The 17,377-nt window shown below is 44.1% G+C and overlaps 1 protein-coding gene across 5 annotated transcripts in view; it reads right to left on the bottom strand.

Annotated features, from left to right (window-relative positions):
- Positions 1-2,727: 2,727 nt before the first annotated feature.
- MIGA1 (mitoguardin 1) overlaps positions 2,728-17,377 on the bottom strand; it is a 98,167-nt gene continuing 83,517 nt past the window's right edge. For 4 of the 5 annotated variants that reach the window (XM_056532647.1, XM_056532646.1, XM_056532644.1 and 1 more), the window contains exons 14-16: positions 16,022-16,075; positions 5,058-5,174; positions 2,730-3,792 (exon numbers count right to left, since the gene is read on the bottom strand). In XM_056532647.1, the coding sequence (XP_056388622.1) occupies positions 3,583-3,792; positions 5,058-5,174; positions 16,022-16,075 (381 nt within the window). In that variant the 3' untranslated portion in view covers positions 2,730-3,582. Of the gene's footprint in view, positions 3,793-5,057; positions 5,175-16,021; positions 16,076-17,377 lie in introns of all 5 variants that reach the window. The other variant, XM_056532648.1, reaches the window with a different exon arrangement.

Raw genomic sequence — 17,377 nt, forward strand, 5'->3', positions numbered from 1 at the left:
CCCATAGCAACCAATGAGCCCTCAGCTTTCACTTTATCTTACAGCTGTGCTATGATAGGTTGCTATGGGCGACGAATAGGCTTTACTGACAATTTTCATTAAAGTTTTTTGTCAATAAACTTTATTTACTGTGAACTGAACAAACACGGAAAAAAAAATGCTTTTTACTTCATTGCTTAGGTTAGATTTGCCATGAAATCCTAATTTTGTGGAGAAAGAATGTCCCATTGACTTCAATTGCAGCGGAAATCTTCAAAAATATTAAAAGGGTACTCCGGTGGAAATTTTAGCTGCGTAACGTCTGCAGCGAAAATACTGCAACGTGAATGGGGCTGCGGGATCCTATTGAAGACAATAGGCTATAAACACATGCAGAATTTCCATGTGGATTTCCAGGCGGAAATTCTGGTGTGTGAACATAACCTTAGGGTAGGTTTACGTGGGATGGGATCTTCTGTGTTTCACGTTGCGAGTTTAGCCTCCGATGATGGTCCTGGCAGTAGGATTCATGCATGAATTTTACAGGAATTTCAGAGCCCAACACTTGTCTCGAGGCAACGTGATCAGGAGACGGATTTGACAGAAGTCCAAAAGACTTGCATGGGACTTCTGCAGCCGGGACCATGATCAGAGGTACACCTTTAAATCTTGTAAAATGGCAGACACCATGACTGAAACCCAACAGACCCCACTCAAATCAATGGAGGTCCATTGGGTTCCGTTGGTGTCTGGTGGGCAGTAGACCCGCCGGGCTCAGTTTACTGCCCAGATTTCAGCTTTCGGCGACCATATGATCTTGTCCTAGTAGGGATATATGTATACATTATTTGATGTAGGGTGCGTTCACACGGCCGTCTGTCCCCGTTTTTTTTTTTTTTTTTATCACAGTTTCAGTTCCGTTCTTGCAGGCTGTAAACGGATTAAAAACAGTAAAAAAAAATCCCATTCATGTCTTTTTAAAGGGGTATTCCAGGAAAAACTTTTTTTTTTTTTATATCAACTGGCTCCAGAAAGTTAAACAAATTTGTAAATTACTTCTATTAAAAAATCTTAATCCTTTCAATAATTATCAGCTGCTGAAGTTGAGTTGTTGTTTTCTGTCTGGCAACAGTGCTCTCTGCTGACATCTCTGCTTGTCTCGGGAACTGCACAGAGTAGAAAAGGTTTCCTATGTGGATTTGCTTCTAAACTGGGCGGTTCCCGAGACAGGTGTCATCAGAGAGCACTTAGACAGAAAAGAACAACGCAACTTCAGCAGCTCATACGTACTGAAAGGATTAAGAATTTTTTTATAGAAGTAATATACAAATCTGTTTAACTTTCTGGAGCCAGTTAATATATATTAAAAAAAAAGTTTTTTTTCCTGGATAACCCCTTTAAATCCGTTTGTACCAGTCTGCACTCATTTCCGTTTTTTGACGGCAGAAAAAAACGGCACATGCGGTATTTTTTCTTCCGTCTATGGAAAACGGATGAGCCTTTAATGTCATCCACTTGCATCCATTTTTTGATCCATTTTTAATTCTGAGCATGCTCAGAACAAAAAAAAAATTTGTACAAAATGTACAAAATCAACAAAAGATGTAACGATAATAAATGTTGCACACCGCTAATAATCAGGGGACCTCACTGCCAGGCCAAGTGCCATAAAGTGCAATAATCTGTGACACTAAATCAACCGCATACACAGACACACACACATATGTACACGGTATATACAACATGTAAACCAGGCCAACGCAACATACAGCTCTCCAGCCTTGTTTAACGGACATCTCCCAGCATGCTTTTGAAGCAGGATGTATTGCTGGGACATGTAGTTTAAATGGTGACTCATTAAAACTAATTTTTGCTATTGCACTCCTTATGGTAAATAAAAAATATTTCTAATATACTAATATACTTTCTAAAAATATTTCTAATATACTAAGTTTTCTAGGTTTTATTTGTGCTTAAAAAAAGCTCAAGAGCATATTTTCCCCCATCCTATACACAGACTTTGGACCGAAGTCCAAACACAGGAAGTGCAGCCTGAGGGGGGGTGTGTCCAACCAACAGCATATGGCAGTTAAGTGTGAGAGGAGCTATGATTGGATGAGGCTGGACACACACCCCTCAGCACTCTAGGCTGCACTTCCTGTGTTTGGGCTTCGGTCCAAAGTCTGTGTATAAGTTGGGGGAAAATGTGCTCTAGAGCTTTTTTAAGCACAAATAAAACATTGAAAACATCATTTTTTATTAAACAAAGTATATTAGAAATATTTTTTTATTTACCATAAGGAGTGCAATAGCAAAAATGTATTTTAATGAGAGTGACCCTTTAAGAAGAGTCGGAGTGCTGCAGGCCGCTTACCTTTGACGTAAACATCAAGTCTTGGTCTTATTGTCTGCGACAACCTCCCTGAGCACCAAGTAAAGCGACATTTACAAGGTGTACAATTAGCACCCTTCATTCAAGGCCTCCACGCATCCCAGTAGATGTAAGGACAAAACGTAAAAGGCATCTGGTCCCCTCACATGGTGCATGCAGCCATTTTTAGGGAGGGTGGGTATACCCTTTACAAGAAGGTAAGCTACATATATATATATATATATATATATATATAACAGTGTTTCCCAACCAGGGTGCCTCCAGCTGTCGCAAAACTACAACTCCCTGCATGCCCGGACAGCCTTTGGCTGTCCGGGCGTGCTGGGAGTTGTAGTTTTGCAACAGCTGGAGGCACCCTGGTTGGGAAACACTGATATAGGAGATAGGGAAACTGCACAAAACACTCAAAATGCAACAATGTCTGCCACCAGACACGGGTAGAGGAAGGAAATAAAACAAAAACAAAAAAAGAACGCAAAAGTAGAATTCACAAATTTCGATCAAGTAAGTTAAACAGTAAAATTCCAATAGGACCACTAAAGTGCCTGACCATTTCAGATAACTAGAAGTTGTCCCAGAATTGCCCTGGTAACAAGAGGAGATGACGTACTTAGTTGAACAGCGGCGAGTGTTGGACCGCGCAAAAGTGAGCACTGAAAAATAAAATGGTCAAAAGTAAACCAGAACGTTCCGACAGGAAAAACTGTGGCTGCATCATTAAAAGGATGGATCAGAGTCAACCTCCTCTACAAATGGTTGGTTGTGCTCCTCACATAGGTCAAGGGGAGCAAATTAGCCCCAAAAGGAGCCAAATGACAGGGCTGCCAAACTGGCACTGAGCATCAAAAGTCCAGGAAATTTTAACTATTTACTGACAAAAGAAAAAAAAAACAACTTTATGTATTCTTGTAGGGGAAAGGCATATCATTTATTATGGGAGACCTATTTGGGCAGTAGGCGAACCAACTTCTCCACAGAATAAAGGGCAGTGTTTCCCAACCAGGGTGCCTCCAGCTGTTGCAAAACTACAACTCCCAGCCATCGGCTGTCTGGGCATGCTGGGAGTTGTAGTTTTGCAACAGCTGGAGGCACCCTGGTTGGGAAACAGTGATATAGGGTGATACTGGAACAAGTGTTATCTTTACATGAAAACTGATCCTTTATAAATAGTAGTGCGGTTCAGGGGATGGCTGCTGGCAGGCGTGCAGACCCTAAATGTGATTTCGGGGATCAGTTTTAGCAGATCTATATCTATGGGGATGGACACAAGTGGACTTCGAAGAGTATTCTCCCACGTACAGCCCCAGTGACTCTGCACGCTGATAGATGTTCTGCAAAATGTCTTCCGACAAATTTTCGACGCTGGAATAGCGGACCTTCTCCAGGTCAAAGATGTCTTTGAGGAAGTGCAGGATCTGATCCTATATACAAGAGAGATGGGAAAAAAGGAAAATCAGTCATATTCCTGTTCTGAGAACGCTACATAACGCAGTCATCCTAAGTGCCCATTCACATGGCGTCATTTCCGAGCGGAAACTAGTGGGAAAAATTCTGCTCGGAAATTTTGATGCAGCAGCCTCCCATTGTTTTCAATGGGATTTGTCTGCCCCCTGAACACAGCAGAATTTCCGCGGCGGAAACATCTGCCAGGGAAATTCAAATTCCGGACTTAGCAGAAAAAAAAGTAACCTATCAGTCTGTGGAGACGCCACATTTCTGAACTCTTAGTGCTGACTGATTTGGCGCCTGCGACGGACAGAATTCTGTGCACCTAAAATTTTCCCAGGCAAGCATTCTGCCATGTGAATGGACCTTAAAGGGAATATCCAGGAAAAAAAAACTTTATATATATCTCAATATCAACTGGTTCCAGAAAGTTAAACAGATTTGTAAATTACTTCTATAAAAAAAATCTTAATCCTTTCAGTACTTTTTAGCTGCTGAAGTTAAGTTGAGCTCTTTGATTACACGTGTCTCGGGAACTGTCCAAAGTAGAAGCAAATCCCCATAGCAAACCTCTTCTACTCTGTGCAGTTCCTGAGACAAGCAGAGATGTCAGCAGAGAGCACTATGGCCAGACAGATGAGAACAACTCAACTTCAGCAGCTGATAATTATTGGAAGGATTAAGATTTTTTAATAGAAGTAATTTACAAATCTGTTTAATTTTCTGGAGCCAGTTGATATATATAAAAAAGTTTTTTCCTGGAATACCCCTTTAAGATCTCCCACAGGTGCCGCAAAACAGCTTTCCTAGGGTACCCAATAGTGTGTATGTATATTTATATATATATATATATATATATATATATATATATACACACACACACACACATACATACATACAGATATATAGCAGTACAGTATAGGAGATAATGCACTAATAATAATAAAGTAATTATTATTATCATTATCAATAATACTAATAAATATATATTACAATAATAATAATAATAATAATGATGTTGTTATTATTATTAATTTAGCGCAAACAGATTTCGCAGCACTGTACACTCATATTAGTTCCTGTCCCCATTGGGGCTCACAATCGGAAATGAAATGGCTGTCGTATGGGATGTCTCACCCAGCTTTTCCAGAGACAGATAAAACTATGATAAATAATGTTTTTTATTTATTTTTTGGCCAGAGTGAATGAGGGAAAACAAAGTGCAAATGTTTACTTCTACCTTATAAGAGCAGCACAGCTCATATAGTGCATTTCTGGGCGCAAGAAATCCCCAAGCCAACACCGGGCATATCTCCTCACAGACGGCGTAGAAATGTGCAAAAAATCCATCTGGTGACTAAAAGTAAAAAAAAGATAGCGTTATGATCATCGGTAGTGGTGGTAGAGAGGTGTTACAAATAACTTGAATAGAGTTTAATCCATTTGGTAAAAGTAGCAGGAAGGTGCCATAGACAAGGCGGACACATCCCCTGGTTTTAAGCTACCAGCCGGTCTCCTAGGGGCGCACCTACGTGCAATGCATCTTAGTAACTCTCCTTGTGTATGTCCTGTAGCCTAGAATAGTGGTCTCCAAACTGCAGACCTCCAGATGTTGCAAAACTACAACTCTGGTACAGAGTATAATAGGATTGTATTATACAGTGGTCCCTCAACATACGATGGTAATCCGCTCCAAATGGATCATCGTTTGTTGAAACCATCGTATGTTGAGGTTTTCGTGCTATGTAAAGTATAGGACAGTGGTCTACAACCTGCGGACCTCCAGATGTTGCAAAACTACAACACCCAGCATGCCCGGACAGCCAACGGCTGTCCGGGCATGCTGGGAGTTGTAGTTTTGCAACATCTGGAGGTCCGCAGGTTGAAGACCACTGGTATTGGAGGTTATACTCACGTGTCCCCGCCGCTCCGGACCGTCACCGCTGCCCTGGATGTCGCCTTCCATCGCTGTCGCCGCGTCCCCGAGGTGTCCCCGACGCCCCGGCAATGCCTCTGCCTCCCCGGCATCCTCGCTCTCAGTCGCCACCATCACATCGCTACGCACGCCGCTCCTATTGGATGACAGGACGGCGTGCGCAGTGACGTGATGACGACGATGGAGAGCGCCGACGATGCAGGGGATCCCGAAGAGTATGCGCCAGAGCCCCGGGGACAGGTAAGTGATCGTCAGCGGAGCACACGGGGCACCGTAAACGGCTATCCGGTGGCAGCTGAAGCAGTCTGCCCTGCCGGATAGCCGTTTATGCGATGGCCCCGTAGGTCGGGGGGGTCATTGTACTTATGTTAAATAGTTGGGCCTTTTTGGGAGATGTAGTTTTCTATGTATAAAAGCATTGTTTTATAGGTAAGTTAAATGGTTGGGCCATGTTGAGGGTTGTAGTGTCCTATGTATAGAGTATAATAGCATTGGAATATAGGTATGTTAAAGAGTACCTCTCATGATCTTGTTAAATTTTATAATCCCCCCCAGTTCACTGCCCCCATCATGATAAACCAACCCCTGCCTTTATTTTTATTATTTGTTAGTTTTCTACCTTGATATTGCTCTGTATTTTCTGCTCAGTCAGATTCACAGACTGGGAAGGGGTGTTCCCCAGCAGGCGTGACATCATCTGAAGCCATACAGGGGAGAACTTCCTCCCTCACTCTGCTACACACAGCCCAGAGCAGTTCAGCGTGAGATGAGCTATGATTGGATAAGGTTGCACCCCCCCCTCATCATTTCCTGATTTTGGACAGGCCGGCAGGAGTCCAAAGTCTGTGCAAGAGATGGAGGGAAATGTGCTCTGGACAAGTAGGGAGACACCTAGTGGCAGCTTTTTTAAACACAAATAAAACATAGAAAACATCTTTTTTTTTTTAAAACATAGTACATAGTATGCTGGAGGCAGCACCGGGAACTCGTGGCGTCATAGCCCCACCCCCTCATGACGTCACATCCCGCCCCCTCAATGCAAGTCTATGGGAGGGGGCGTGACAGCCATCACGCCCCCTCCCATAGACTTGCATTGAGGGGGCGGGGCGTGACATCATGAGGGGGTGGGGCTATGATGTCACAAGCTCCCGTCTCCATCGTTCGGAACAGTTTGTTGCAAACGCTGAACAGTGGAGTACACCTTTAAGGGTTGTATTGTACTATGTATAGAGTATAATAGCACTGTAATAATGGTATGTTAATTGGTTGGGCCATGTTGAGGGTTGTAGTGTACTATGTATAGAGTATAATAGCATTGTACTATCAGCACTGGCCTAGAACAGCACAGTTGCAATACCCAAAATGTGCATAGTGCAGTGAGTGTAAGTAAGTCCATCAGGATACTAAGGACTCATTCTCACTACTGAAATCCGGAAGCAGCATTTTCCATTAGTGGCACTGGGAAATCCCGCTGCACAGTGCACACTGCAGAGTTTTCGGGGTAGACTTTCCGCCCGTAAAATCCCCTTTGAAAAATTCCACCAGAATGCTGAACAAGTTCAATGTTCAGGCAGAATTTTTCAATGGGATTTTCCGGATTTCCGCTCCGCAGACACTGACTTCTATGGGGATGGCAATGTCTGCGCGATCCTTGCACCGACAGTCAGCGCTGGCCTAGCTATGAATCTCCGGGCAGATTTTGGAAATTCCGAAGCGTGAACCCAGCCTAAAAGTCCATTGAGGTCAATGGGACTTTTTTTTTATTTCTGAAGAAATCAGTTCGGAGCGGAATTGAAGTGGAAATGGACGAACTTTCTCACTAACATCATTTGCTTCTCCTCCTGAATTCTGGTTGCAATTCCTGCTTCAATTCTGCTTCCAATCAGCGGCAAGCAGAAAATTGCAAATTTCATTATTTTCCTGACCAAAATGATTCCACTTCAATTTCTCAGGAGAACGCTGGCGAAAACCAACTTATTCCCAATCCACAGAATAGAGGAAAAGTAGCTGATTGTGGGGGTCCGACCGGTGGGGCCCTGCAATCTCCAGGACGGGACTCTTGCGCTCTCAGTGAGGAGCGCTTATCCTCTACCGGTAGACAGCACACGCTCCATTCATTTCTATGGGAGCGCCGATCATGCCCGAGAGCTGTATTTGGGTCTTTTTGGTGCTCCGACAGAAATCATTGGAGAATGTGCTACGTGCCAGGTCTTGTCCCGGAGATCGCAGGGGTTCCCAGTGCTACTTATTAGGGATCGACCGATATTGATTTTTTAGGGCCGATACCAATAATCTGTGGACTTTCCGGCCGATAGCCGATAACTTATACCAATATTCCGGTATAAGTTATCGGCTATTTCACCACTCTTCCCCCCCCCCCCACCCCAGCCCTACAGAAGCTGCTGCAGATCAATGATTTAAAGCGGGCGCTTTAAATCAATGAACTGCAGCGGCCTTTTCGGGGCCAGAAACTGCCGCCACCACCCGATACTCTCCCCCTACCTGTCCTGGGTTTAACCACCGCCGCTGCCCCATTGCCTCCCCCATCCCCGGTTTTATAATTACCTGTTTCCGGGGCCCGCGCTACCACCGCCGCTGCCCCCCCCTGCCCAGAGACCGCCGTCGCCCGGTTCTCTCCCCCTACCTGTCCTGAGTTTAACCACTGCCACTGCCCCATCCCCGGTTTTATAATTACCTGTTCCCGGGGTCCGCGCTTCTTCTGGCTCCCATCCTGAGCTGTCACTGTGTGCACTGACGGTGACGTCGCGTTGAGGTCATTGCGCAGCGCACAGGGTAACGCAGGACACCGCAGGAGCCACAAGTAGCGCGGACCCTGGGAACAGGTAATTATAAAACCGGGGATGGGGGGGGGGGCAACGGGCAGCGGCGGTGTGGTGGGCGGTGCAGTGGGGGACGGGCATTATCGGCCCAAAATCGTGATTATCGGCCGATAATATCAGCCAAACCAATAATCGGTCGATCCCTACTACTTATCCCCTATCCTGTGGATAGGTGGATAAGTAAATTTTTGCCAGAGAACTCCTTTAATCCATCGGTGCTAGGAGCGCATTGACATGTGCCGTCACCACTGACCCCAATGCAGTTTGCATGGAATTCTGACTAAAGAATCCTTAACCGCCGAAATTCTGAAGTGTGAACAGGTCTATGGAAAGCCCAATCACACCAATGTTATCCTAATGCAGCGGAATTTCCAAGCAGGATTTCGGAGCAGAATTCTGTCAGGAAATTCTGAAGTCAAAATGTAGCCTAAAGGCAGAGTACCATTATTTTCAATGGGATTTGGTTGTTCTGTTCAGGCTGCGGAATCGCCACAGCGGAATTCTGCCGGCGGAAAGTGCGTCCGGTCAAAGGATGAACATGTTTCACTGGGACTACATTGCAGTCTATGGAGATGGAACATCCGTAAGGTCCTGCTGCCGATGGAATGTCTGACGGAGAGGCCTAATAACCGGCCACAGCTCCTGTCCATACACTGATAAATAGTAAACTCCGACACTGCCTAATATTACCGCTCACACTGGAAGCAGCATGTATTATAAACCCGTAAGGACTAGTCAGGTGTAATTTGTGGCTCCCATTTCCTGAACTCTTTGGCAGAAGTCGAGGGACATGAAATCCTTTTCAGCTGCCTCTTATTCACCGCGAGATCCGAGTGTTGTTTGAGGTTCTCCAGTTACCGCAATCCTCCGAAGTACATGGAAGACAACTGCTATTTACACCGATCCCGAACCTGACGGCAGCCGCGGGACAGGTCACAGTTCTTCCCTTACAACGCTCTCCAGACCCCAAAATTTACATTAACTTATGGGTAACATAGAATGTGTCAGCAAATAAGAACCATTAGTCTAGTATCTAATATAAATAGTCCCTGATCCTATCCTATATGAGGCATAGTCTTATACCTATCCCTATCTTATATGAAGGATAGCCTTATACCTATCCCTATCTTATATGAAGGATAGCCTTATACCTATCCCTATCTTATATGAAGGATAGCCTTATACCTATCCCTATCTTATATAAAGGACAACCTTATACCTATCACTATCTTATATAAAGGATAGCTTTATACCTATGTATATCTTATATGAAGGATAGCCTTATGCCTATCTCTATGTTATATAAAGGATAGCCTTATACCTATCCCTATCTTATATAAAGGATAGCCTTATACCCATCTCTATCTTATTTGAAGGATAGCCTTATACCTATCCCTATCTTATATGAAGGATAGCCTTATACCTATCCCTATCTTATATAAAGGACAACCTTATACCTATCACTATCTTATATAAAGGATAGCTTTATACCTATCTATATCTTATATGAAGGATAGCATTATGCCTATCTCTATGTTATATAAAGGATAGCCTTATACCTATCCCTATCTTATATAAAGGATAGCCTTATACCCATCTCTATCTTATTTGAAGGATAGCCTTATGCCTATCTCTCTTATTTGAAGAATTGCCTTATGCCTATCCTCCTCTTATATAAAGGACAGTCTTATGCATATCTCTATCTAATATGAAGGATAGCCTTATGCTTATTTCTATCTTATATGAAGGATAGCCTTATGCCTAGCTCTATCTTATATGAAGGATAGCCTTATGCCTATCTCTATCTTATATGAAGAATTGCCTTATGCCTACACCTATCTTATATGAAGAATTGCCTTATGCCTATCCCTATCTTATATAAAGGATAGCCTTATGCCTATCCCTATCTTATATAAAGGATAGCCTTATGCTTATTTCTATCTAATATGAAAGATAGCCTTATGCCTATATCTATCTTATATGAAGGATAGCCTTATGCTTATTTCTATCTTATATGAAAGATTGCCTTATGCCTATATCTATGTTATATAAAGGATAGCCTTATACCCATCTCTATCTTATTTGAAGAATTGCCTTATGCCTATCCTCCTCTTATATAAAGGACAGTCTTATGCATATCTCTATCTAATATGAAGGATAGCCTTATGCTTATTTCTATCTTATATGAAGGATAGCCTTATGCCTAGCTCTATCTTCTATGAAGAATTGCCATATGCCTATCCCTATCTTATATAAAGGATAGCCTTATGCTTATTTCTATCTAATATGAAAGATAGCCTTATGCCTATATCTATCTTATATGAAGAATAGCCTTATGCCTATTTTTTTATGCTTAAACCCCTTCACTCTATTTGCGGTGGCGGTCCCACCTCTGGGACTTCTAGCTATATGCTATCACTTGACTTGATGGGAACAGCTCTATATAGAGGTAATCCATTGCTTATCCCCTATCCATAGACATGAATGGTGGGGAGCGTGGGGCAACGTCATGAGGGGGCATTGCGTCACATCACGACCACAGCCGCCCCAACCCAGCGTTCTGAACGCCGGTTGACTGCACGGAGATTGTGGGAGGGTCCCCAACGGCCGGACCCCCGCGATCAGATATCTTGTCCCTTATCCTTTGGATAGGGGATAAGATGTCTAGCAACGGAGTAACCCTTAAGCTGTAGGCAGGGTCGGTAGCTAAGACAGCAAGAACACCAAAGATTTATCTGTGTTTGGTTAGAACAATACCTAAATCCAAGTCTATCGCTGATGCCAGATTTCCAGGCAGGAACATCGGAACTGCTGAAATATTTATAGATAAAGAGCATCACATACTAAACTAAAACCCACATGTGTGCTCGGATATATCCCTGAAGTTTGTAAGAACGGAACGTATGTGATATAAGAGGGGTATAAGAGTATTAGGCCAGTGTTTCCCAACCAGGGTGCCTCCAGCTGTTGCAAAACTACAACTCCCAGCATGCCCAGACAGCCTTCGGCTGTCTGGGCATGCTGGGAGTTGTAGTTTTGCAACACCTGGAAGCACCCTGGTTGGAAAACACCGTGTTTAGCAAAATTAAATTCACAACGCCCCTCCTTAATAAGAAGCCAATATGTAAGCGCTTACTTCTCACAGCTGAGGTTTTGCTGCAACTCTATCCAGTCTACGCAATCCTTTGTAGCAGCTAAACATAAGTGCAACACAACAGGTGATCTTATAGTTTGCTATAAGGTGTCAGTGCAAGTAAAGAGCTGTCTAGGCTGGATGTGACAGTATTAAGTCCTCATAGGCTTCAATCCCCCGGAAGAAAACAGGAATACCCTCATTCACTGACAGCAAGCAGGGATGTTACAAAATGCAAGCTTTTCAAGCACAAAAAGGGGGTACTTATTCATGTCTGCGCCCTGCGCGGACTGCAAAGGGTCTTAGAATTTTTGCAAAAGTTCACGGCAAGTGCCGAAATTTAACACTGGGTACTGGTGCCCAATGGATCCCACTGACTATCATTTAAAGGGGTACTCCACTGGAAAAACATTTTTTTAAAGGGGTAATCCACTGGAAAACATATTTTTTTTAATCAACTGCTGCCAGAAAGTTAAACAGATTTGTAAGTTATTCTATTTTAAAAAAATCTTAATCCTTCCAGTACTTATCAGCTGCTGTTATGATCCACAGGAAGTTCTTTTTGAACTTCCTTTCTGTCTGACCACAGTGCTATCTGCTGACACCTGGTCAGACAGAAAGGATCATAACAGCAGCTGATAAGTACTGGAAGGATTAAGATTTTTAAACAGAAGTAATTTACAAATCTGTTTAACTTTCTGGCACCAGTTGATTTAAAAAATCCAGTGGAGTACCCCTTTAGCAATTGTGTTGCATACAGCAAATCAACAATAGAGGCAGTGAAGATACAAAAAGACCTTGTGCAAAAGTTCACGGCAAGTGCAAAAATTTTGCACTGGGTACTGGTGCCCAATGGATCCAACTGACTATCATTTAAAAGGGTACTCCACTGGAAAACATATTTTTTAAATCAACTGGTGCTAGAAAGTTAAACAGATTTGTAAATTACTTCTATTTAAAAATCTTAATCCTTCCAGTACTTATCAGCTGCTGTTATGATCCACAGGAAGTTCTTTTCTTTTTGAATTTCCTTTCATTCTGACCACAGTGCTCTCTGTTAACACCTCTGTCCATGTCAGGAACTGTCCAGAGCAGGATAGGTTCTCTATGGGGATTTGCTCCTGCTCTGGACAGTTCCTAAAATGGACAGAGGTGTCAGCAGAGAGCACTGTGGTCAGACAGAAAGGATCATAACAGCAGCTGATAAGTACTGGAAGGATTAAGATTTTTTTTTAATAGAAGTACTTAACAAATCTGTTTAACTTTCCGGCACCAGTTGATTTAAAAAAAAAAATAATAATTTTTCCAGTCGAGTACCCCTTTAAGTCAACTAGTGCCAGAAAGTGAAACAGATTTTTAAATTACTTCTATTTAAAAATCTTAATCCTTCTAGTACTTATCAGCTGCTGTATACTACAGAGGAAGTTCTTTTATTTTTGAATTTCCTCTGCTGACACTTCTGTCCATGTCAAGAACTGTCGAGCGCAGGAGAGATTTGCTATGGGGATTTGCTCCTACTCTCGAAAGTTCCTGACATGGACAGAGGTGTCAGCAGAGAGCACTGTGGTCAGACAGAAAGGAAATTCAAAAAGAAAAGAACTTCCTCTGTAGTATACAGCAGCTAATAAGTACTGGAAGGATTAAGATTTTTAAACAGAAGTCATTTACAAATCTGTTAAACTTTCTGGCACCAGTTGATTTAAAGAAAATGTTTTCCAGTGGAGTACCCCTTTAAACAATTGTGTTGCATACGGCAAATCAGCAATAGAGGCAGTAAAGATACAAAAAGACCTTGTGTACATGATACAAGAAAACCACTTAACTCCACAGCAAATGGTGAGAAGACAAACTATAGGTTTACTGCCCCTTTAAATGAGAGTCAGCTGACAGGAGTCCTATAATGAGTTTACGGAGCCCTGATATATGGGGCGGCTGGTAACACAACAGATGGGGTCAGGTGACAGCTGACAACAGCAGTGATCCTAGTGATTGAGGCTGCGGCCTGCTGTATGCACTCGGGTGTATGTGCTTCCTCACCCATCCCAGGTGCTCTCCTGTTCTCATTACAAGAAGCACAATTAGGTGAGGGCCACGGGGCCACGGGTGCACAACATGAAGATCACAATGTAAATGTGGCGACTTGCGACAGTTGTCCAAAATCCAAATTGGATGGATCTTTGCTTGTAGGTTGAACGTGATTCTGTCAGCACTGACCTCAATGCAATTTGGAAGCGACAGCGACCTGCTTGTGACCTCTTTGCCATTTGACTTTTTTGTTTGTTTCTTTAATTTTTTACATTATTATTACAGTCAAATTGCAACTGTAATAAAGTCGTGAGACAGCAAGTCGCAGAAATATTTTGATCAAGCGTCTTAGATCCACATTTCTGTCCTGCAACAGATGTCTATTACTGTGTTCTACTATTTCATACACTAAGACCTGACACTGGAGTAACCTGCTTTCCTGGTGTTCCTACCTAAAACTTGTGGAAGAGGAAAAGCAACAATGACGCTTTTTATCCTCCTATTCCGTCCTCAAATCTCATGTCCTGTCCTTATACCCCGATCTCGTATAGTGGACAATCGTCAGGGTGTGTTAAATTCCTGGGCAAGCTCTGCAGCCTGAGTGTAATGTGATCAGGAGATGTACCAGAAGCCCCGTAGACTTGCATGGGACTTCGGAGATGAAACCCCCCTCCCCCACACCCCATTAGCAAAGTCAGTTTGCATTAAGGGTGCGTTCACACGCTATTTGTTTTTGAGGGTTTTCCGCTGCGTATTTGAAAGGGGGCGGGCTCTTCTCGGCTTTCCGTAGCAGATTTTCCGCGGTGGAATTTACGCTGCAGAAAATCCGCCGCAGTCCCTACTGACTTCACAGGGGTTTGCGGCGGATTTTCCACAGCGTAAATTCCTCCATGAAAAATCTGCTGCGGACAGCCAAGAAGAGCCCGCCCCCTTTCAAATACGCAATGGAAAACCCGCAAAAACAAATAGCGTGTGAACGCACCCTAAAGTTTTCTGGGACTATAATATTTATGGCAGATTCTCCTCAGCCTGTCTAGCTGTAGCTTCATAGCGTTTACCAGACACAATGCTAAACATATGGTCGTGGCTGTGCCCGGTACTGCAGCTTTAGCCCCATGTAAGTAAATGGAACTGAGCTGTAATACTATGGACAGACTCTACCAATTGCATGGCGTTGCTGCGGACTCTTTAGACCAATCGGTGGGGATACCTTGAATAAGTTTCCCACAAATCTGATTTCAATGGCCTATTCTGGGAATAGGCCATCAATGTTAGAGTCACTCTTTAAAGATGCTTTTCTCATGTTCATTTTGCAAAACGCTACAAGAGGCCCTAGTGTTTAAAGGGGTACTCCACCGCTAGACACCTTATCCCCTTTCACTGGGGACCCCCGCGATCTCCCTGCTGCACCCGGTGTTCGTTTAGAGCAGTGGTCTCCAACCTGTGGACCTCCAGATGTTGCAAAACTACAACTCCCAGCATGCCCGGACAGCCAACGGCTGTCCGGGCATGCTGGGAGTTGTAGTTTTTGCAACATCTGGAGGTCCACAGGTTGAAGACCCCTGGTTTAGGCTGCATTCACACCTCGTTTATTACATACAGGTGCCTGATCCGGCTGGTGGAGGTGCAAACCGGGCGCTCCCGTACCCCAACCGGATCAGCCCGTGACTCCATTTACTTTAATGAACCGACTGGAATAAAACGGTGACTCCGGTCGGCTCAGTTTTGACCCGTATGCGGTTTCCTGACCGGACCTAAAACCGTAGTATACTACGGTTTTAGGTCCGGTCCAAAACCGGATAGGGGTCAAAACTGAGCCGATCGGAATCACCACTTGACTCCGGTCGGCTCATTAAAGTAAATGGAGTCACGGGCTGATCCGGCTGGGGTACGGGAGCGTCCGATTTGCCCCTCCCCTGTATGTAAAAAACGAGGTGTGAATGCAGCCTTAGAGTGTCAGGTGCAGTGCAGGAGGCTTGTGACATCACAGCCACGCCCCCTGAATGCAAGTCTATGACACGCCTCCTCCTATAGACTTGCATTGAGGGGGCGTGACCATGACGTCACGAGCCCCCGCCCCGCATCGCCCAAAGTTCGCTCCGTGCACCGGATGTCTGGCATGCATTAGCCGAGATCAGACATCTTTAGATAGGGGGTAAGATGTCTAGGGGCGGAGCAACCCTTTCAGGCTGATCCTCAGGTTCCCCGGCCAATATAAGAATCGCAAAACTGCAGAGGTCCCAAAAAACATGGCAGTAATGGCGACTTACCTTCACCTGCTGTTTCTTTTGCTTGATAACAGTCCAGCAGCTGGAGGTGACAGCCTGGGGACGAGAAGAGTGACACCTACAAGTGAGCGCAGCAACTGGACAAACAAGAAACCTCAATATATAGAAGTGCTAATTAGAAACAAACAAATAAAAACGACAGAAAAATAAGAAGAAAAACACCCAAGACGCAGAAGAACGCTAATCCCTATCTACAGTACAAAGACTTTTATCTGCAATTAAAGGGAGACGAAACACAAATAATGATCAGATATTAAAATGTCCATGTAAAAGAAATATAAAACATTCCTATCGTTCCAAAAGAAAAGCATACGCTGCCTGTTCGGTGATCGGGTCCAGGCCTCAGTAATACCGCAATACACATGCCTGAACACAGCAATGCAAGGACATACCGCGAGAAAGAGATCGGATCCATCTAGCCATCTGTCTTGTGTCTGTCTGTCTCCATCTTGTATCTTTCTCCCATTAATTTATGTAAATACGGCCCAAAGATGTATTTACAGAATACAGAATGCAAGAACCCCCCAAATGGCGCAAATTCCCATTGAAAGCCGCTCAGGTGAATGTAACCCTTTCCGCTGCAAGTTTGAATGGGGGCAGGCTCTCCGCGGGAAATTTTTGGCTAGACCCCATTGAAGTCGATAGGGTCTGCAGCTGATCTTTAACAGCGGAAATTCGCTACGGAAAATTTGCTGCGGACAGCCTGTCTACATTCGAACCCGCTGCGAGTTTGAAAGTAATTATGCTGGTGTGAATTCACACTTAGGATACGCCCCCACACGTGCGTATTTTGCTTCGTAATATGCTGCATATGTTGCTGGAAAGCAGCAGGAAAAGAAAAACAAAAAAACTGCTGCAGCAAAATCTGCCCATGTGAACGTACCCTTAAAGGGGTGCTCCGCGGCTCAGCGTTTGGAACAAACTGTTCCGAATGCTGGAGCCGGCGCCGGGAGCTCGTGACATCATAGCCCCGCCCCCTTTATGATGTCACGCCCTGCCCCCTCAATGCAAGTCTATGGGAGGGGGCGTGACGGCTGTCACGCCCCCTCCCATAGACTTGCATTGAGGGGGCGGGGTGTGACGTCATGAGAGGACGGGGCTATGATGTTACGAGCTCCCGGCTCCAGCGTTCGGAACAGTTTGCTCCAAATGCTGAGCCGCGGAGCACCCCTTAAAGGTTTGTTTACAGGGGCTTATTTTGCTGCAGATTTTCTGTTGCTTATTTTCTGCTACCTTTTTTTACCATTTTCAAACAAGCAGAAAATAAGCAGAGAATAAGCAGCAGAGCACACGTACATAATTTGCTGCAGATTGTTGCAGCAGATTTAATGCAGACCC

This window comes from Hyla sarda, chromosome 7 (genome assembly GCF_029499605.1).
Source record: "Hyla sarda isolate aHylSar1 chromosome 7, aHylSar1.hap1, whole genome shotgun sequence".
In the NCBI taxonomy this organism is placed as follows: domain Eukaryota; kingdom Metazoa; phylum Chordata; class Amphibia; order Anura; family Hylidae; genus Hyla; species Hyla sarda.